We start from the raw sequence: 20,705 nt of genomic DNA on the forward strand, positions 1-20,705 counted from the left end.
ACCCCAGGTTGGTACAGTACATGCACCTTGAACAAGAGGGACTTCAAGGCGTCTCAACCCAAGGCAGCTTCAGACCCAAGGAAGGGTCTGTCCACGTGGGGAAAGTACGACAGACCTTGTGCACAGTCTCGGAGGAGAGCTAGATGTTCGGGGCCGACACCTCCTGGTTGGTAAGTCCTGCTCGGGGAGGAGACAGAATCCTTGCTTCTGGTGAGGCGTGCCTTCCGCTAAGGCCCTAACAGGCCAGGTCCTCCCAGAGGGCGATTTTGCAGGTGACCCCCTTCCCCCTTGCAGGAGGGAAACCTCATGGCTTTGGAACCCGACCTGTCCCTCAGCTCAGTGGCTGAGGCACCCGAGGCTCAAAGCTGTAGTGATACTCCGGGCCAGGATGTGGGACCGGGGCATTGTGACCTCAGCAGTTCTGCACACAGAGAGGCAGTCATCCTCCCTCACCTTGGCCTGTAATCTGCACAGGACGGTGGCCTGGTCACAGGGGCCCGTGGTGGGGAGGTTGGGAAGTTAACACTCTGGCCTCTGCCATCATGTCGGCCAAGAGGGCAGAACTGAAGAAATCAAACCTGGTAAAGGACAAACACTGCTGGACAATGTGGGGCCTCTTTGAGTCCTCACTGAATGGAGGTGTAGGGTGCGGGTGGGGGGATACAGAGAATTCTGGTGAATGCTCTGCTCTTTCTCTGTTCTGAGAGTGGAGTGGCCTCTGAGCCCGGAAGGAGGGCGGGATTCATCCCTGGCCTCGGGGTGGGAAGGAAGGAGGCCTCTGCTGACTTCCTTTGGGATGAGGAGCGATGTAATAACCCTCACCACCTCCAACCACCCCCGGAGCCACGCCTCCGGGCCGGGCCGGTACCAGGCCTGCATCCACAGGCACATCTAAGGCACACAAGCACCTTATTAGATAATGCGATGAGTGCCCCCGATTTGCAGACGAGGAAGGGAGGCTCAGGGGGAATAGATAATTTGCCCGGGTGACACAGCTAGGAGGGAAGCAGGCCGAGATCAGATTGCAAGTCAATCTGTCTCCAAAGCCTGAACTAATCCACGGCTTCCATAAAGTTATCTTCAAGTGCTCTCCCTGCTCGGGCCCCCCAGCGGGGGGAGGGCTACCTGCTGACTGGGCAGGTGCGTGTTCAGAAAAGAAAGATAACCCGACAAAGTTTGGGTTGTCTTGAATCGGGTGCTGGCGGGAGGGGGCGTACATGGGCCCGAGCTCAGGTGCAGGTGGGCGGGCAGGATTGGGTAGGGGGGCTCTTGAGAGGGCTGGTGTTATCCCTCCAATCCTGGTGCCTGACGGGAGGACTGCCAAACTCCTGTCTCTACAGAGCAAGAACTACAAGGCAATGTGCCTGGAACTGAAGCCCGAGCCGACCAAAGTAAGAAGCTCTTTTGAGGCCATGCCGACAGCCAGGCCTGAGACCCGTGGGGAGGTGACTTGGAGTCAGGGGTCGTTCGCTGTTCCTGGCGGCCAAGACCTGTCCCAGGTGCTGGGGGATACACTGAGAGAGAGAGACAAACTCTGCTCGCAAAAGTTCACGCTTGGAATAATCTGATACGGAAACAAAGAAGGAAAATTCGGCAGTGTTACCTGCAACGCAGAGAATTGAAATAGGGAGGGCTGCCTGGGTAGCTGCTGCCCACCAGGTGGTCGGGAAAGGCCCCAGGCTGGGCTGGGAGCTGAAGCAGAAGACGAGGGCCGAGGGCCGACCGGAAGCCTGAGGAAGAACAGTGTGGGCGAAGGAAGGAGCACATTCCAAGTCCCTGAGGCAGGAAGGGCCTTGGCCCTTCAGCGGTCCGGGAGGGCGGTGGCGTGAGGAGCTCAGAGGGGAGACGGTGGAGGCGGGGTCGCCAGCTCTCACCCCTGTCCTAGCCTGAAAGGAGGAACAGAAACTCGGGGCGGGGGGGGGGGGGATCTCTCCTGCCTCATCCACCCACACCTGTGACGTCCACCATTCTGTGTTTCTGTTTTCAACCAACAGACATACGACTACAAGGGAATTAAACAAGAAGGGCTGTTTACCAAACCAGGAGGGACACAGGAGCTAAGGGTAGGTGGAGCAGCCCAGGCCGCCGGCCGCGTCCATGGTGGGTTCGCTGCTGGCATCTGTGACTAGGCTCCGGGACCACAAAATTGTACAATGAATTCTACTATACCCTTCACTCAGATCTCCCAAATGTTGGCATTTTACGATTCTCTCTCCCTTCCTCCCTCTCTCTCCACATGTATTCACACACACACATACAAATAAAGTATATTTCCTGAATCACCTGAGAGCACATTTCTCTGAAATTTCAGTGCATATTGCCTAAAAACAAGAACAATCTCTTACACAGTACAATGAGCAAAATATCAAAACCAGGACATGAACATTGATTCAGTCCTTATTCTAATTGTATCAATTATTCCACTAATGTCTTTCACGACAAAAGAAAAAAACAACTCTTTTTGTGTGGGATCCAATCCAGGACCACACATGGCAGCTGGGTTCCCTGCCTCTTTAGTTTCCTTTCGTCTGGAATTCCACTTCAACCTTTGGTTTCTGGGACATTGTCATTTATGAGGATTATAGGTCATTTATCTTGTAGACCGACCCTTCATGTGGGTGGCCTGGTCCTTCCTGGTGACTAGATGCGGCTGTGCATTTTTGGGGGTCACATCACAGAAGTGAAGGTGTCCCCTTCAGGGCATCATAGCGGGAGGCACGTGATGTCTGTACGGCCCACTCCCCCCTTAACAGCATCCTTTCTTTCCTCCCTAATGGGAGGTATTTCTCTGTTCCTCCTTATTAGCAATGCCCCACGGTCTTCCCTTACTTCCTTTTGACAGTTTCCCTTCCTAGACCTTTCCTTACTCCTTCTCTTCCCTATTTTATTTCCTCAGACTGAACTCAGGGAGGTGAAGGAAGAGCTCAAGGAAAAAATGGATGAGATCAAACAGGTAACAGGATGAGACTCTCCAGGATATGGAGGAAAAGGGGAGCTTCCGGGAAAATGCAGTGGCCAACCTTGAATAGCGAGGGCAATCAGGAATTGCGTGGAAAACTCATCAGCCCAACCCAGCCCCATCTCCTCCAGAGTTTCAGTGCCGAGCAGCTGAGGGTATCGATGTCTTGTCTGTCTGATGCTGAAGCCCAGGTTTTGAATGACAAGAACTCTCTAAGGCATCACATTGAGGGTTAGGGAGATATAGCCCTCGAGACAGAGTGAGAGGAGCTGACCAGGATGTGGGAGAAGTCAGGGACCAATTCCATTCTCCTCCCTCCTCTTCCGGGGACAAGCAGCAGAGCAGGAACTCTCTTCTTGCTTCTTTGCTGGAACCACCGGTGGCATTTGTAGGAAGGGAGGGAATGCTGAAGAAAGAAGGTGTAATTGAAGCTATGGTCTGAGCTCCACGTTGAAGCGTTGAAGCCGTACCCAGATCTAAGCCACCCCAAGGCCCCTGGTGGTGGTCACTTAATGGTACATGCGCCCTAGTCCCTTCATAGACTCCTTGGGAAGAAAGTGGCTTTAATTGGCCACTACAAGTCTGTTCCTTGAGTTTTATCCAAGAAGCAGCTGCTGCCCTTTGTTTAAAATGCCCCAGAGGGACTCTGCCTTCAGTAATACTTGCCATGCGTTTCTTCTTCAACAGATAAAGGGCATAATGGACAAGGATTTTGATAAACTCCAGGAATTCGTGGAGATTATGAAGGTAAGCATTTGCTGAGTGCCTTCCATGGGCCATTACGGCACTGGGAATTATGGAAGGCGATGCCAGACCCTGCCCTGAAGTCACTTACAATCTAGCAGAAGACCCAAACTCTATGGCAGGAGAGAATTAAATAACAAGTAAGTGCTGAGCTACATGACAATTGGCTGTCAGTTAATCAGGAGTCTGGAGAAATGAGTCACGAATGTGGGCCAGGGTAACTAAATACTTACAGAGAAAGTGACTCTTCCGGTGAGCTTTGAAGGCTACATGGGAAGCTAAATGCATATCTAACCAAAAGCCCAATAAGATTAGTTTTGAGCTCAGCAATTACTAAGAGGACCACCTAGACTCTAGAATAGTGGTTCTCGGGGTGCCTGGGTGGCTCGGTCAGTTAAGCGTCCGACTTCAGTTCAGGTCACGATCTCATGGTTTGTGGGTTCAAGCCCTGCGTCGGGCTCTGTGCTGACAGCTCAGAGCCTGGAGCCTGTTTTGGATTCTGTGTCTCCCTCTGCCTCTGCTCCTCCTGTGCTTGCGCGCGCACGCTCTCTCTCTCTCTCTTTCTCTCTCTCTCTCTCTCTCAAAAATAAAGATTAAAGAAAATGTTTAGAACAGTGGTTCTCAAACTGAGGGTTGATGGGGGGTGGGAGATGGGTATTGAGGAGGGCACCTTTTGGGATGAGGACTGGGTGTTGTATGGAAACCAATTTGACAATAAATTAAAAAAAAAAAAAAAAGACTAGTGGTTCTCAAACCTTGATGTGTTTTGGAATTGCCTGGAGCACAATAAAGAAAATAGAGCCCAGATCCTTTTTGGAGGGGGCTTAGACCCTTGAATTTTTCTCACATTTCCTAAGTGAAAATTTGAGAACCACTGATGTAGAAGCATAAATAGGCAAAAGCAGATAGCTTTACATTTTTAAGAGTTATAAAGGGGTACTACCCCTACCAGATATATAAAGTTCACATAAAGCCACAATAATCTTGTCTAGATAACCAGCCACATGAACAAAACCAGGGTAGATAACCTTGTCACCGCCTCTGTGCCAGGGACACGCTAAGAATCACTTGCCAGGATTTTAAACATCTGTATACCCAGGCCTGGTCCAGATGAACTGAATAAAAATCTCCAGGCTGGGCCACAGTTGCTTCAAACTCTCAAAGTGATTCTGAGCTTTCCCCTGGATAGGAACCAGATCTTAAGTAGCCGTAGTTACTAACCTTGGCTGTACATTGCAGTCACCTGTACTGTGGCTTTGACCTTATACCCAGCTGCACCCCATAACAATGAAATCAAAACCTCTTGAGATGATGAGGTCCAGGCATGAGTAGTTTTTAAAGATCACCAGGTTTATTCCGTTGTATGCCGAAGGTTGGGCAGCACAGCTCTATACAATTTCAAAGACAATAAGGATGATTTTTTAAATGTTAGTGAGAAGGAAAGGATTATATATTTATATTAAGAACTGTGATTATACGAAGAAAAACTTAGTTAACACTGTAAAAACTGAAATGGTGCATAGAGTGAATTTAAATAATAAAAACCAGTAAGAATAAATTATATATGAATATTTAACTGTATGGTCTAAAAAGAAGTACAATGGAAGAAATCACTAAGGAAATATTGATATATTTAACAATATAAAAAATTTAAAAATGGTAACAGCAAAGCGCCATATACAGAATTAAGAAGCAAACAGTTTGAAGGAAATAATTTTCCACAAATATGATAAACATTGATAAAAGTTTTTTTTAATCTATAACTTACAAATATCACACAAATCAGTAAGAACCAAATAGGAAAATGGGCAAAGGGTATGAAGAAACAATCCACAAAAGAGAATACAACTAAAATGCAGTAAATATATTTAAAAGGTTTACCTCATGAATAATCAATGAAACGCCAAATGGGAACAATACTTAAGTCATTGTCACATTCAAATAGATGAACTTTTCATTTATGACAGTTCTAGAACAGGGCAGGAATGCTCTTATGCTGCTGATCAGAGTATAGGTTTGTGCAAAACTGGAAAGGAATTAGAAAATAGAAATCAAAAAATATCAAACCACTTGACCTATTCATTCCATTTCCCAGAATTTAGCCTATAAAAATAATCAGAAATACTAGCATGAGTATCTCTAAAAAGATATTCATCGCAGGCTCATTATATATAATAGCAAAAATTTGGAAACCACAATTTTCAACAGTAGAAGAATAGCCAAATAAATTATGGTATATCCACAGAATGAAAACTAGGAACTACTGGAGAAAATGTTTATAGGCACACCTGGCTGGCTCAGTTGGTAGACATATGACTCTTGATCGAGAAGTTATGAGTTCAAGGCCCACACTGGGCGTGGAGCTTACTTTAAACAAATTGGGGCACCTGGGTGGCTCAGTCAGTTAAACATCTGACTCTTGGTTTTGGCTCAGGTCATGATCTCATGGTTCGTGAGTTGAAACCCCATATCAGGCTGCACGCTGACACTATGGAGCCCTCTTGGGATTCTCTCTCTCTCTCTCTCTCTCTCTCTCTGCCCCTCCTTCATTCACTCTCTCTATCTCTCTCTCAAAAATAAATAAATAAACTTAAAATTTTTTTTTAAATTAAGAGCAATGCCATGATTGGGTTAGATGTTAACATTAAGGGGAAACTTAATGAAATGAAAGGCATATGGGAACTCTTTGTACTATCTTTGCAACTCTCAGTAAGTCCCAAGTTATTTTGATATAAAAAGCTTATTTAAAAAAAAGAATGCTTATAATGAGAAGTATGCTTATAATGAAAAGCAAGATACAAGCAATCTATATAGGCTGATCTCAGTTAAGTGGGGGAAAATAGCAAAGTAAATATTTAGAAAAAAGACTGGAAAGAAATACACCAAAGGGGTTAATAACAGTTATGGCAAGGTGATGAGATTAATTTACTTTTATATTCCTCTATATTGTCCAGATTTTCTACAAAGGGCATGTATTATCTCTATATTAAAATGCAAACACAGTAAGTGTTTTGTTAGTGGGCAGGACTGGGTATGGAAAGGCACAAAGGAGGCTATTTTGGGCACGGGAACAGCTTGCACACAGCATGGAAGCAGGATGAACGTGAAGTGTATCATGGTCAGTGGGGAGATCAGTCATAAAAGTGGGATCATCCAGGAAAACTGTGAGAAATAAAATGGAATGGGCACAAAGGCTGTAGATAATGAAGGCTTTTGAAAGACAGGCGGACAGATTGGGACTTGGTTGTGTAAGCAGTAAGAGGCCTCTGGAGATTCTTAATCAAAGAACATGCTAGAAGCAGCACTTCAGAAAGGCTGAGCAGGCAGCTGTTTGCAAGGTGGGCTCGGGGGTGGGGGGAGCCGGGAGAGCAGGGTTGGGGGCTGTCTGGAGCTAGAATATCAGGCAGGAAGCCACGTTCCCACTCAAGATGAGGAATGCTGGACTAGGTGTAGGAATAGAAGGGAAATGGTAAATCTGAAAGATGCACCGAAGGAAAAACAACATTTTTGATGATCGACTCAACATAGAGAATGAAGGAGAAGCAAGTGTCCGTGACCCCAACAGGCAATCTGGACAGTTAGAAGAAAGCGGTGACAGTGACAAGGACAGTTGGCAAACAGATTTAGAAGAGAAAATGAGGAGATCACTTCAGGACATGAGTTTGAAGTCACAGTGACACTTCTAAGCATAAGGGACATTTTGACTCTGATTTTTCGAAACCAGGGGGCATTTTTCACATCAAGGATATTTTCACTCTATTTATGAATACGGATGTCTTATCCAAAATGTATCCCACCACTTAAAAATACTTTTCAAGAAGAGGTGGGGGGGGGGGGGTGGCGCCTTGGTGGCTAGGTTGGTTAAGCGTCCTACCTCATGATCTCATGGTTTGTGAGTTCGGGTCCGGCATCGGGCTCTGTGGTGTCAGTGCAGAGCCCCCTTCAGACTTTCCATTCCCCTCTCTCTGCCCATACTGCTCACGCGTTCTCTCTCTCAAAAATAGACATTAAAAAAAAATGCTTTTCAAGAAGCTATTTTTTGAAATCCTCTCCACCCATACAGTATGATTCCTTGATCGGTTTTCTACCACACTTCAGTAAACTGTTGCCAAATCTTTCATTTTTTGTTCGAATTATTTTCCTTGAGGCAATCTATTTTTCATGGGTATTTTATAATGTTCAAGCCAACCTTGAACCTTGAACCTTGAACCTTGAACCTTGCGTTTGTCCATAACAGATACCATTGACGATGATATCTGCCATCTTAGACATTCTTTGATGACCACTATTTCTATTCCAATGTCTCCGGATCAAACTTTACAGATCGTAACTCGCCAAGAAGATTTTACTATTCTTTCAGTTCTTAGTAAATAATAAATGTGAGGGGCCAGTTGAACTAATGTCAGTTTTATTTTATGCTGACCATTTCTGCCAGAAATTGGGTAAAAGATGAAGCAAACGCACATGCGCAGAATCTGGGTGCACAGCAGGGGTCAAAACATTGGAGCCAAAAGTGCCTTTGCGGGGGAAGGTCACAAGATTCGTCTTCTTGCCTCCATCACTTCATAGGCCTTGAGCCAGAGCCAGGGCGTAAGGGTCTCATCCAGGTGTGGGATCAGGTGAAAGCCTTCCTGTCCTCGGACTCATCTGGAAACTTTGGATAAGCCCCTAATGACCCTGCCTGTGCTTTGGCCTCATCCTGGAATGGGGGCGGGGAAAGGGAGAGGTGGCACGGGTCACCCAAGGCCGGTGAGGATTCCCGAGAAAGGAAGACGTTGAGGTGATCTCTGAGTGGTTGGCAGCTAGAGGCAAGAAGAAAGGATTTCAGACGCCCTTCAAGATGATAAGGCTAAGCTTTGACTTTTCTCCTGAAGGAAATGCAGAAGGATATGGATGAGAAGATGGATGTTTTAATAAATATGCACAAGAGCAGCAAGTAAGTGTGACCTGCACCCATCTCTCTTCGTCCCTGAGGCATCTCCTCCCTTCACTCTGCTAAGCGTCCTCGGGCTCAGAGGACCCTCAGACTCTTCAAGGACCTGTCTTAGTTTCTCTTCCCCCAATGGCTTGGATGTCAGGGCCCTCCGTGGCCGCCCACACTGTGGTCATCTCCCTGTCGTGTTGGAAATCGTCCCCCCAGCTCTGCCCCTCCCTAACTCCCTCCCCCAGTCCCCTTAGAAGAGGTCCAGAGGAGCAGCAGGAGTTCAGGCTGACGGCAAAGATGGACACAGACCCACAGCTCCAGCTCAAGAAAGTGGATGGAGCTGATGGCATGCCGCTCACTCTCCACGAGAAGATGATGGCACTTCAGAAACCAGAAAAGGACCCACTGGATTCCCTTCATCAAGGCAGGACCTGCTGCGTAAGTGAAGCCTGACTCCCCCCCCCCCCCACGCTGGTGTGCCCCTCCAGGCTCCTGCCCTGACCATCCTAGACCCTCTCACTCCCTTACCTCCTGCTCTAAAGGGACGGGTTCCACCCCTCTGCTGGTCCCAGATGCCTCCCTAGCCCAGAGCCCCCTCCGGGGACTTGCCCTCTGAGCCTGGGGAGAGTCCTAAGCCGTGACCAAGTGAGCCTCAACCCTGGAGGTGCCCACTGCCAAGCGCCAACATCTTGCTCTGCCCTTTCCTATAGCAAGACCCCATGAGGTGCCTAGCAGGCGGCCATCTTGGACCAGGGGAAAATTATCTTTCTTGTGCCGTTTCTTTTTCCCTTTACAGGAAAGATGTTTGTTGTGTGCCCAAAAGAACAACTGCAGTCAGGGGTAGGTAGACCCATTCGAGAAGTCCTTGTCCCAGTCGGGTGCCCCATCATCCCAGAGGCAGTGTGCTCAGGCTGCATTTGCCTCCAGTCCCCCCGACAGTGGTGAGACGCTGCCCCCCGACCTCATCCACTCGGTCATAGAGGACATGGCATGAGGCCGGAGGACCTGGGTCCCCCAGCCTGGAGGCTGCAGCCCAGAGGCTCCTGCAGGGAGGGGTGCCTCGCCGGCAGCTCGCCGACCCTGCCTCAGTGTCCTGCCTTTCTCGTCCTCTAGCAGAAAACTTCCATGCCATTCCTGGGCACTCTTTTCGTCCTTGGCATCTGGAGCTGCTTTCTGATTTCTCTGTATTTCAAGCCCTATGCGGGGGAAGGTGTGCTTCCAACCTAGAGCCACCACAGAGCCCACCGGCAGCCCCGGCCCTTCCTCTCCACTCCCTGAGCTGCACGATGAAGGCATGGGGCCCTCTGACACGCCACTCCGCCCCAGGCCTCCTCCCACCCGGAGATTAAAACCCTCACTTTAAAGCCAAAGCACGTATCGTCATTTGGAATATCAGCCCCAGACTTCATTGTGCAAGAATGTCACTTTTTTGTTTCTAAATCCCCATATTTCAGACGCCAAGCCCTCTTCCTGCTTCCTGTTGGATTAGTGGGAAATTCTATCTTGGTCATTCTCAGGGTCACCCCCCCCCCCCCACCTCCCTCCCTCTGCCTAGTTCTGCAAAGGTCTCAGGTCAAAAGAGAGGGGGGGAGGCCACAAAGGTAAGAGCTGCCATTCCGTGGGGTGCAGGAGAGACCTCCAGTGTCCTACATACCTGTGCCCCCTGTGTTCTTAGCTCCTGCACTGTGTGTGTGGTGTGTGTGTGGGACCCAGGAGTCTTGGGTGAGTGGGGGACCCCAAGCCCAGGGTCTAGCCTGCTCTGCTTCCCTCTGAGGTTTTGTCATGGAGCAGAGCCTAGGGCCCCACTGCTCATAGGAACTTGGTCCCCTTTGTGGGCTCTGGGGATCCACCCTCCTGAAGGTCTCCTGTCCCCCCAACCCAAAAGGAGACCTATCCCTTCAGAGTCCTTAGGTCTTCACAAAGGTGGTGGTGAGCCAGTGACCTTCACCTGCTCCCATCTTTGTCCTGCCCCAAATCCCCTCCCCTGGCCACTAGCTTGAAATGAGAGTAAAGAAAGATACAGAGAAAATAGTATCTCAGTAAACTCTCCTGTCATGAGTGTGATTTTGGGGGTTTAGTTTAATGGAGGAGGCATTAATAGGATTCCATATTTTACTAACACCAGCTTGCTTGCTGCTTCTTTTTTTAAATGTTTATTTATTTTTGAAAGAGAGAGCATGAGCTGGAGGAGGCAGGGGGATGGGCAGAAAGACAGGGAGACAGAATCCGAAGTAGGCTTCAGGCTCTGAGCTGTCAGCACTGAGCCTGATGTGGGGCCCGAACCCACGAACCACAAGATCGTGACCTGGGCCAGGTTCAGATGGTTAACCAGCTGAGCCACCCGGAGGGCCCCTCACACCAGCTTTCTTGTTTCATCTCTTTGCTAAGCTGGCTGCTTAGACTTTTAGCCAGTCTAGTGAATAATTGACCAAGTTGTTAATGGCTACGTAGTAATGAGTGATGTGTTGGGCTTCTGACTTATATTTAACAAACAAACAAAAACCAAAACAAAGCCTAGGACTTGCCCTCAAGGAACTTATAGCTAGTAAGTAAATATAGTATATTAAACATAGTAAACATGTATATTAAAAAATAGAGACCATATGACAACAAGGACAGTATAGCGTGTGATGAAAGCAGAAATGAGTTAGAAATGGGAAAAAGGAGAAGGGTGTGTGTAGAACATGTCCATTTCCTGCTGCGGTAACAGATTACCACACGGTTAATGGCTTGAGACAACACAAGATGGGTCCAAAATGGGTCTCCTGGGGCTAACCTCAAGGTGTTGGCACGCCTGCATTCCTTCTGGAGGCTCCAGGGGAGAATATGCTTGTCTTTTCCGGCTCCTACGGGCTGCCTGCATCCTTTGGCACATGGCCCCTTCCATGTTCAAAGCCAGCAATGGCCGCTGCGTATCTCTCATTCCGTATCACTCTGACCCTGATTCGTCTTCTGCCTTCTCTTCCACTTTTCAGGCCCCTTGTGATTACGCTGGGCCCGCCTAATCATAATCATAAGGATAATAATTACCTTAAAGTAATAAGTTAAAGTCAGCTAATGAACAACCTTACTTCCCCTTTGCTGTGTAACATAACGTATTCATGGGTTCTAGGGATTAGAACACGCACATCTTTGGGGGCTGCTATTCTGCCAACACAAGGGACTCCCCAGACCCTGTCCCTTGACCTCCAAACCTTCAAACACTTGGGAACACTGCATTGTGTAGTTCTGTGCTGTCGTAACAGGCCCACAAATCCTCTGATACTCGTTCAAGAGGAGCCTAATTCCTCTCCCCTCAAGTGAGGGCTGGACATAGTGACTCACTCCCAATGAACAGAATATGGCGGAAGTGATGGCGTGTTACTTCCAAGACTCAATCATAAAAGACCCGGTGGCTTCATCTTGCTGTCTCTCAGATACCCAGCCTGGGTGAAGCTCGCAGCCATGTAGTAATGACGTCCAAGTGGTCCTCTGGAATGGGCCACAGGGCAAGGCACTGAGACCTGCTGCCAATAGCTACGGGGCAGGTCAGCTGCAGCCCTAGAGCCTTCAGGTGGCAGCGGCCCCCACCAACATCTTGACTGCAACCTTATGAAAAGACCCTGAGCCAGAACCACCCAGTTCCAAATTCCTGACCCACGGAAACTGTGACGTAATAAATGCTTGTTGGTTTAAGTTGCTAGGTTTTGAGATGATTTGTTAGCAATGATCATACACGTGCGTACCTCCTGTTCATTTTTTTAATTGTTTTTTAACGTTTATTTATTATTGAGAGACAGAGCATGAGTGGGGGGGCGGGGGCAGAGAGAGAGGAGGAGACACAGAATCCGAAACAGGCTCCAGGCTCTGAGCTGTCAGTACAGAGCCCAATGCGGGGCTCAAACCCACAAACCACGAGATCGTGACCTGAGCCGAAGTCGGATGCTTAACCGACTGAGCCACCCAGGTGCCCACCTCCTGTTCATTTTTTAATGACTTCAAAAATTAAGGCATAAAGCGTATGGTTATGTACAATTCGATGAATTTTTATATCTGTATACATCACTGACGTTATTCTAGAACATCTCCAGCACCTTTTTCCCATCCATACCTAGCCTGCTCCCAGGTTACCACTATTCTGATCTTTATCCGCACAGGTTATTTTGCCTGTTTTTGAACTTGATTTATAGATGGAATCCTATAGGTATTTTCTTATTTCTTTTGCTCAAAATTATGTCTGTGTAACTCATGCATACCGTTGTGTGAGTAGCAATTGTTCATTATTTTGTAATTGCTCTGCAGTTTTCATTTTGCGAATACACCATAATTTACTTACCCATTCTTCTAGTGGTGGCCCAGATGATTCTCTAAACAGGCTAAGTAAAAGCAATTTTCCCCATTGCCCTCTATGTATTTGCCCTGTCTGTAAACCCCTTCTCTGATCCCTGGTGCCCTGCAGGTCACTTTACGCCCTCTTTTTTCCCCCAACGACAACAAAAAATATTTGCTTTATTAGACTGAAGAAAACCTCAAGGCTTGAACTTGAGCCCTGACCTCTCACCAAAGCTCAGATCTACCTGTCTATCTAAGCCCTGGCCATTGTGTCAAACTCAGTATAGCCAAAATCAGAATCCTCACTTCTGCACCCAAATCCCTTCTCTGCCTGACTTCCTGACAGGGGTCCTTGTCCTTGCTCAGTGTCCTGGCACCCGGGGCACAGGAGGATCTCTAGACAAGGGATGGACCTTTTCTCCCACCAGGGTTGTCTTCAACCCTTCCATCTGCCTGTCTGCCTGGCACCCTGTCTCGACTTCCCAGGGGGAAATCTCACATGCCGTAGAGCTCAGAACCCCTGCCTGAGAAGTCATGTCTGTGGCTTATTTTCCCAAAGCTCTTTTGGCGGTTTTAGGATTTCTGAGAACGTGGGCAAAGACCCTATGACAGGCGGGCAATGGATTCTTTCCTCTTTACCCTGCTCTCGATCATTCCCTCCATGATATATCTTTGATGGCTCTCAGGACCTTCTCTGAGAGCTAACGCTGAGAGAAGAGTGTGGGCTTCTTCGGGGCAGGGACTCCAGCATTCATTTGTTACCTACCACCCCAGCCAGGTGACAGGTGTGTGGATGTGTGGCTAGCGTTCCCTGTTTCTGACATTGGTGCCACTTAGTCATTCAAGTCTTAACACTTTGTCTCTCTCTCTCCCTCCCATAGCAAATGAGCTACCAATTCCCAAAAGCAATCTTTCTAACATTTCCAATGTCCATTCTAGAATCCTCCAATTCCCATACATATTCTAACCCAGGCTCTTAGCATCTGGATTCTAAACCACTTACAGTAGCTTCTGACCCACTAGTTTCTTCCAACCTGGAATGCGTTGTGTGCATACCATTTCCAGATATTTGGTCCTTAGCCACTGCTTTCTACTCCAACACTGTCCCTTGCTCAAAAATCTTCAGTGCCCACTACTCATGGGATAATATCCAGACTCCTCAACTTGTTGTTCTAGACCTTGCATTTTGTTAAAAAAAAAAATAATGTTTACTATTTATTTTTGAGACAGAGAGCACACAGAATCTGAAGCAGCCTCCAGGCCTGAGCTGTCAGAACAGAGCCTGACACAGGGCTCAAACCCATGAAACCTGAGATCGTGAACTGAGCTGAAGTCAGATGCTCAACCGACTGAACCACCCAGGCACCCCTTGACCTTGCATTTCTGATCTGATCTTAGGTGTCTGAACTTTTCTCCCCCCTTCCCGTCTGTAAGCCTATACTCTAGATCCCACATGGGCCCTCCACATCCCACTCTCACACCCCCTGCCTTTGCTCACCTCATTCTCCCACCTCCATGAGCCCCCACCGTCCCTTCTGGACTGCCCTCTGCCCCACTCAGCTCCTCAAGGACCCAGTGACCAGGCTGCTCAGCCACTCAGAGACCTTTCCCACCTGCTTACTGGTTCCAGCCTGCATGTCTCCTCTCCCTGCAGTGTGTCGGTTTCTGGAGCCAGCGCTTGTGTGGTCTTCATTCGTCTTCGTCCCCAGCATGGAGGTCAGAGCCCTGCACTTGTCAGGTTCTCAGGAAATGTTTGTCACCTCAACTTTTGCTGCATAGGCTGAGCTGGCTTCTTAACCCCCTCCCGGACTTGCAGCCTTGGCCCTATGACCCCAGTGGGGGGCTTCTCCCGCATGGATCCCCCCAAGACTGAGCAGGCTCTGGGCAGGTGCCGAGAGAACTCTTTGGACCCTCCAGATTTCCATCCCGGGTCATGTCGGGAACTATACTTACGTGACTGTGCCCTGTGTTCAGTTTGGCTCATGAGACAGGGAAGGTTCCCTCTTGAGACTTGACTTTTGCAGCCAAATTCCCCTCAATGTGTTTTCAAACCTAAGCAGATGCCAGTTTTAAGAACTAAAGCAAGGTCGTCAGGGAAACAGGGCTTCCAGGAGTAACGGAAGTGCTGAGTCTTCTCTGTGCAAATGAGATCTGCAGTGCCGATCAAGTCCCGGGGACTGGTGACGGTGGCCCTGCAGTCCCTGTCCCCGACTCTTCCCAAGCTCCCCTCTGCCGCATTTCCATGTCACCCAATGCAGAGGCAGCAGAAGGACAACAGTGTGTGCTGAGGGGACACGTTTGCCCGGCTGTCAAACAGCTGTCACATCCGCCCTTGGGAATGGACCTTCTGGGAGCCCAAGCCGTCATTCCTGCTGACGCCACACACGGACCAGCTTTGCTGGTGAGCTTGTGCTTTCTCTGGAGGTCTCAATGTCACCTCACCTGAAGCGTCATTATACTTCATCTCTTCTCCCAAAGACGCTGTTCCTGTCCCCAGCTTGGGGGCATGTCCCCAACCTCTTCTTTGTGCAATAGGTCCCAGTTGATCAGACCAAGGTAGATCTCCAGCTCCACTTGCCCAACCAGAGCCCTTTCTCTGCGAATCTGGGAATTGGGGGAGACTCCAGTGGCCCCCAGAACTGAGGACTTCTAACTGGGGGCCGGAGAGGCATCTGGCATGTTGGCCCAAGAAGCAGAAAAAGCCGGTCTGTAGAAAAAGACAAGCAGTTTGCAGAAAGTGAAGCAACAGAGAAGCTGAGAGAAGGGGAGAGCCATGCGGTCCCAGAGAGGGGCTGCCAGAGCCACTGCCTTAGCTTTGCGATAGCCCCCGGGGCTCTTGGACCGCGGTGCCCTTTGCTGTGACAGCAGAGTGGTCTCCCGTTACCACAGAACTAGCCCCCCCGCGGTTAGCAGTCTCAGAGATCATCCGCGCCAATCTCTTCAACTTACTGTGGGAACTCTGAGGCCCAGAGAGGTGCAGCGAGGTGCCCTCAGCCACACAGCCAGTTGGTAGCAAAGCCAGGGCCACACCCCAGTTTTCTGACTCCGGGTCCAGTGGTCTCTGCTCCCTTTGCTCTGTGGCTCCCTGGGGCCCGTTGCACTCGCAAGGGTGACGGGGTGAGGAAGAAGGAGCAGAGCTCTTGGGGTCAACGAGATCTGGATAGCATCAGCGGTGTGGCTGCAGGTCCGTCACTTCCCCTCTCTGAGACTCACGGTCTCATCTGGGACGCCCCTCTAACGGGCATTGTGAGGGTTACATCAGAGTATAGGTAGAGGAGTTAATTTTTTTAAGTTTTTTATTTTGAATTTATTTTGAGAGGGGTGCCTGGGTGGCTCAGTCGGTTAAGCATCCGACTTTGGCTCAGGTCATGATCTCATGGTTCGTGGGTTCGAGCCCCGCGTCGGGCTCTGGGCTGATGGCTCGGAGCCTGGAGCCTGCTTCGGATTCTGTGTCTCCCTCTCTCTCTGCCCCTCCCCTGCTTGTGCTCTGTCTCTCTCAAAAATAAGTAAACTTAAAAAAAATTTTTTTTAATTTATTTTGAGAGAGAGGGAGAGGGAGAGAGAGAACCCCAAACAGGCTCCTTGCTGTCAGCACTGAGCCAGACGTGGGGCTCGAACTCACAAACTGTGAGATCATAACCGGAGCCGAAATCAAGAGTCAGATGCTTAACTGACTGAGCCACCCAGGAGGAGTTAATTTTTCAGGAAAAACTGCAGGGACAATGACAACAGTGACGGCAGAATGGCCTTTCCTAGGTTCAAAGGCCTTCAATTCCCAGTCCCAGTTTCCTGCCACCTTGACTGACTCCGGTCACGATGAATGTGGATCTACATTTATTTAAAAAATAAACAAATGACTTACCGTGTTTTGAGAGGAGGAAGGATGTGTATATTAGGAGACCAAACAATAGGGAAATATAAGAACGGTAAGGGGTTGGGACGGGCTCTTCCAGAGAAAAGAACAGGCAGGTCCTTGTGACACAGCCTGTCAGGCCTGTGACCTCAGCGTGTGACTCCCACAGGTAACAGGTGCGCAGCCCCAGGCCCCGACTGGAGCAGTCACCAGAGAGGCCTGTGGCTGAGACATGGGGTGGCAGTTAGGTGGGCGGGGCCGGGCCCAGGAGGAGGCCAGGCCGTGTCATCCGTTCCCATCCCTGCCGCGGGGCCCAGCTTGGCGCTGACTGCTACCGCCACAGTTGGGAGCTCAAAGCAGTCTCTCTTGGACTCACCAGGTCTGGTTATGCCCATTTCCATGCCGGTTGGCTACCCACCTGCTTTCCTAAGCGGGCCACCCTGACTGGTCCCAGGGGCTCCTAGAGCCTCCCTGCACCCCCGCCCCCCAGTATTTCAGAGGTGATCTGTCCTCCTATGTGTGTGATCAAGGTGACTCTTTGGTACTTCTCTCCGTGTTAAAACAAACACAACAAAGCACGTTCAATCTTCAGAATTGAGATGAAAGAACGAGTGAATGCCAGACCCTGATTCCAACAGTAGGAAACCCAGAAGGTGGAGAAGCGCGCCCTCAGCAGGCGATGGAAGGATGTTTAATGGCAGTTCTGCCCACGTGACACTTTAATATGGATATCAGCTTCCCAAAGGGGTGGCCAAGAAGGGCTCTGTTCTTGGGGCGCCTGGGTGGCGCAGTCGGTTAAGCGTCCGACTTCAGCCAGGTCACGATCTCGCGGTCCGTGAGTTCGAGCCCTGCGTCAGGCTCTGGGCTGATGGCTCAGAGCCTGGAGCCTGTTTCCGATTCTGTGTCTCCCTCTCTCTGCTCCTCCCCCGTTCATGCTCTGTCTCTCTCTGTCCCAAATAAATAAATAAACGTTGAAAAAAATATATTTAAAAAAAAAAAAAAGAAGGGCTCTGTTCTGTTGTGTTTTTTATGAGTGATGAGTTTGTGGGGAGATGAGCAACTCCAGTGAGAGTCTACGTGGCATGATATTTCTGAGGGGCAATCTGGTGACACATATCAGAAGCCTTAAAAGACAAGAGGAAAAAAATAGGGAAGGGTGCCAAGATTTAACTACAAGGGTATCATGGAGTCACTTATTCTATTTGTTTTTTTTTTTTAACATTTATTTTATTCTTGGAGAGAACATGAGCAGAGTTGATGAGCAGAGGGAGAGAGAGAGAGAAAGAGAGAGAATCTTAAGCAGTCTCCATGCTCAGTGACAAGCCCAATGCGGGGGCTCAATCCAGTGACCCTGGGATTGTGACCTGAGCCAAAACCAAGAGTCATACGCTACACCAACTGAGCCACCCAGGCGCCCTATGGAGCCAGTTATAATATGTACTTAAAAATCAGAAACAATATAAATGGATACCAACTGGTTAAATAAATTACGGCACACTCATAAAGTGGAATGCTCTACTGAAATTAAGAGTAACATGGGGCGCCTGCATGGCTCAGTCGGTTGAGTGCCCAATTTTGGTTCAGGTCATGATCTCACACTTTGTGGGTTTGAGCCCCGCATTGGGCTCTGTGCCGGCAGCTCGGAGCCTGGAGCCTGCTGTCTCCTTCTCTCTCTGCCCCTGCCCTGCTCGCACTCTGTCTCTTTCTCTCTTTCTCTCTCTCTCTCTCTCTCAAAAATAAAACATTAAAAAAAAAAAAAGAATAATATAGTTGGGGCACCTGGGTGGCTTAGTCGGTTAAGGATCTGACTTTGGCTCGGGTGGTGATCTCCCGTTTCATGAGTTTGAGCCCTGCGTCAGGCTCTGTGCCGACTGTGCAGAGCCTGCTTGGAATTCTCTCTCTTCCTCTCTCTCTGCCCTTCCTGACTTGTGCTCTCTCTCTCAAAAAAAAAAAAAAAACTTAAAAAAAGAACAAAAGTATATTGTTGAAATATATTAATGCCATCAAGAGATGTTAATGATATAATGATAATTGGAAAACAGCAAATTATGAAATGGTATTAGAGTATAATCCCATTGCTGGTAAGAATGTGTGTGTGAGGTATGTCCGTCCACACATGTGCGTAGAGGCATGCATGAATGAAAAGACTTAGAAGGATGTACACAAGAATAAGAGCAGTGGTTTTCTCTGCATAGAAGGATTATGACTCATTTTTCTGTCATTCTTTGTGCTTATCTGTAATCTCTGTTTCTGCAAGGAACTTGCATAATTTGTATAATAAAAAATAAGACTCTTTAGGATGGAAGCAAGGTCAATAGAGACCTCCTAAAATTTCTTCTGATGGAAGGCACCTTAGACCCTTCTATTTCCTAGGAGTGACCAGTGAAGACATGCCCCAGGGCCTTTGCACTTACAAACGTTCCCTCCCATTTCCTCAGCTATCCACATGCCTGGCTCCCTCACCTCAAAAGTACCTTCTCAGTGATATGTTCCCTCTTATTCCATACAAACAACAATGTCCCCAACCGCAGCATTCCTTATGGTCCATACTCTGCTTAATTTTTCTCTCCAGTATACTTAGCACCAACTTACATAGTATGTATTCTACTTGTTTGTGGTTTTTCTTCTTCTACTACAATGTGAGCTCCTCGAGAACAGAGATTTTGTTTCTGTCCCTGCTCTCTCCCAGGGCCTACCGCAGTCCCGGACATGGAAGATGGGGTCAATAAACACTTGCTAAAAGGACATGTGCAAACCAAGTCGTTAACCGTATCCCGGGCACTTCAGGCTCTGTGCCAAGAGCTTTGCCCACATGGTTTCACTTTGTTCTTACAACAACCCTATGAAGTCATTCTATTCCGTGAAGTCATTCAAACTGCCATTCTCCCTATCTTATGCTGGACGAAACAGGCTGGGAGAGAGGAGGCAGTGAAAATAATCATGGCATAAGTGGGAGAGTTGGAATTGGAATCGGAGCATTCTGATGTCAGACCCTATTTCCTCTACCCTTTTGCTTCTCACTAGGTGGTTCCCCTGGCCCAGCGGCATCCGCATCATCTTGTTAGAAATCCAGAGTCTTAGGTTGGATCCCAGACCTACCGAATCAGGGTCTGCCAGCCTCCCAGGTAGCTCCATGCCACTGAAGTCTGAGAAGCGGTGTTCCAATCTATGCTATCAGGTGTATGGAAAATAGAGGGCCTCAGTCTGACCAAGGGGGTGCCTACGGTCTGGGTGAGTTTGGCCTTGGGTTTTGTATTCCTGTGGGCTGTTTTTCCTGCCCACTACGCCCCAACCCAGGAGCTCTTCAGTATCCACTGTCGCAGTCCTGGAGAGATACCGAAGAGGGTCTGGTGCAGATAGCAAAGCTTCTCTCTACAGTCACCCCGTGGGCCTCTGGGGGAGAGACAGAGTTTCATGTGGATTAGTGAACGCTCAGTATAGCCTCTGCTCAGGAGCCAGGCCCGTTCGGCACAGTGTTTCTTCTCTTTCTTGGAGGAAACCTCCCAGTTCACTTTGGAAAAACCAGACCCGTGTCTCTCGAACGCATGTGACAGAACCCACCGACATCAGAGATGTAGGGCTGAGCCAAGACTAGAAGCTATTCAGACTTGACTCTTAGTCCAGACAGGTTGTTAAAATAAAACAAAAGCTACTTTCAATTAAATTATTAATGCCTGGGAGCCCACCCCGGCGCTCATATTTTTGTCACTAGGAGCCACGTCCAGACTTGACATTCACTGAAAAGGAGGCCTGAAATAAAACCAGAAATCTCACTCTTCGCCTTGCCCAAGCAGTTAAAAACAAGTGTATGTAAACCCATCTGCAAAAGCCAACTCTTGAAAACGTACCAGCAGAGGGCGCTAGAGCCCCATCAGTCCCTGCCTGCTGACTTTCCCCGAAGGAAAGTCTGCAAA

General features: G+C 48.7%; 1 protein-coding gene and 1 long non-coding RNA gene across 7 annotated transcripts; both read left to right on the forward strand.

Annotated features, from left to right (window-relative positions):
* On the forward strand, positions 1 to 12,302 carry TEX35 (testis expressed 35). 6 transcript variants are annotated; one of them, XM_045048868.1, is made up of 9 exons: positions 1 to 170; positions 1,341 to 1,499; positions 1,995 to 2,063; positions 2,897 to 2,953; positions 3,647 to 3,706; positions 8,578 to 8,639; positions 8,873 to 9,065; positions 9,424 to 9,467; positions 9,741 to 9,997. In XM_045048868.1, the coding sequence occupies exons 1-9, from the start codon at positions 144 to 146 to the stop codon at positions 9,802 to 9,804; spliced, it is 735 nt and encodes a 244-aa protein (XP_044904803.1). In that variant the 5' UTR covers positions 1 to 143; the 3' UTR covers positions 9,805 to 9,997. The 6 variants fall into 6 exon arrangements, with proteins under 6 accessions (XP_044904803.1, XP_044904804.1, XP_019677253.2 ...); XM_045048869.1 differs by having other exon boundaries at positions 1,341 to 1,391; XM_019821694.2 differs by lacking the exon at positions 1 to 170 and adding an exon at positions 411 to 581 and having other exon boundaries at positions 1,341 to 1,391.
* Positions 12,303 to 12,546: 244 nt separating this feature from the next.
* On the forward strand, positions 12,547 to 16,810 carry LOC109495598. The gene is made up of 2 exons (XR_002151107.3): positions 12,547 to 15,339; positions 16,695 to 16,810. It is a non-coding gene; the product is annotated as an uncharacterized LOC109495598 (long non-coding RNA).
* The last annotated feature ends 3,895 nt before the right edge of the window (positions 16,811 to 20,705 follow it).

This window comes from Felis catus, chromosome F1, assembly GCF_018350175.1.
Source record: "Felis catus isolate Fca126 chromosome F1, F.catus_Fca126_mat1.0, whole genome shotgun sequence".
Lineage (NCBI taxonomy): Eukaryota > Metazoa > Chordata > Mammalia > Carnivora > Felidae > Felis > Felis catus.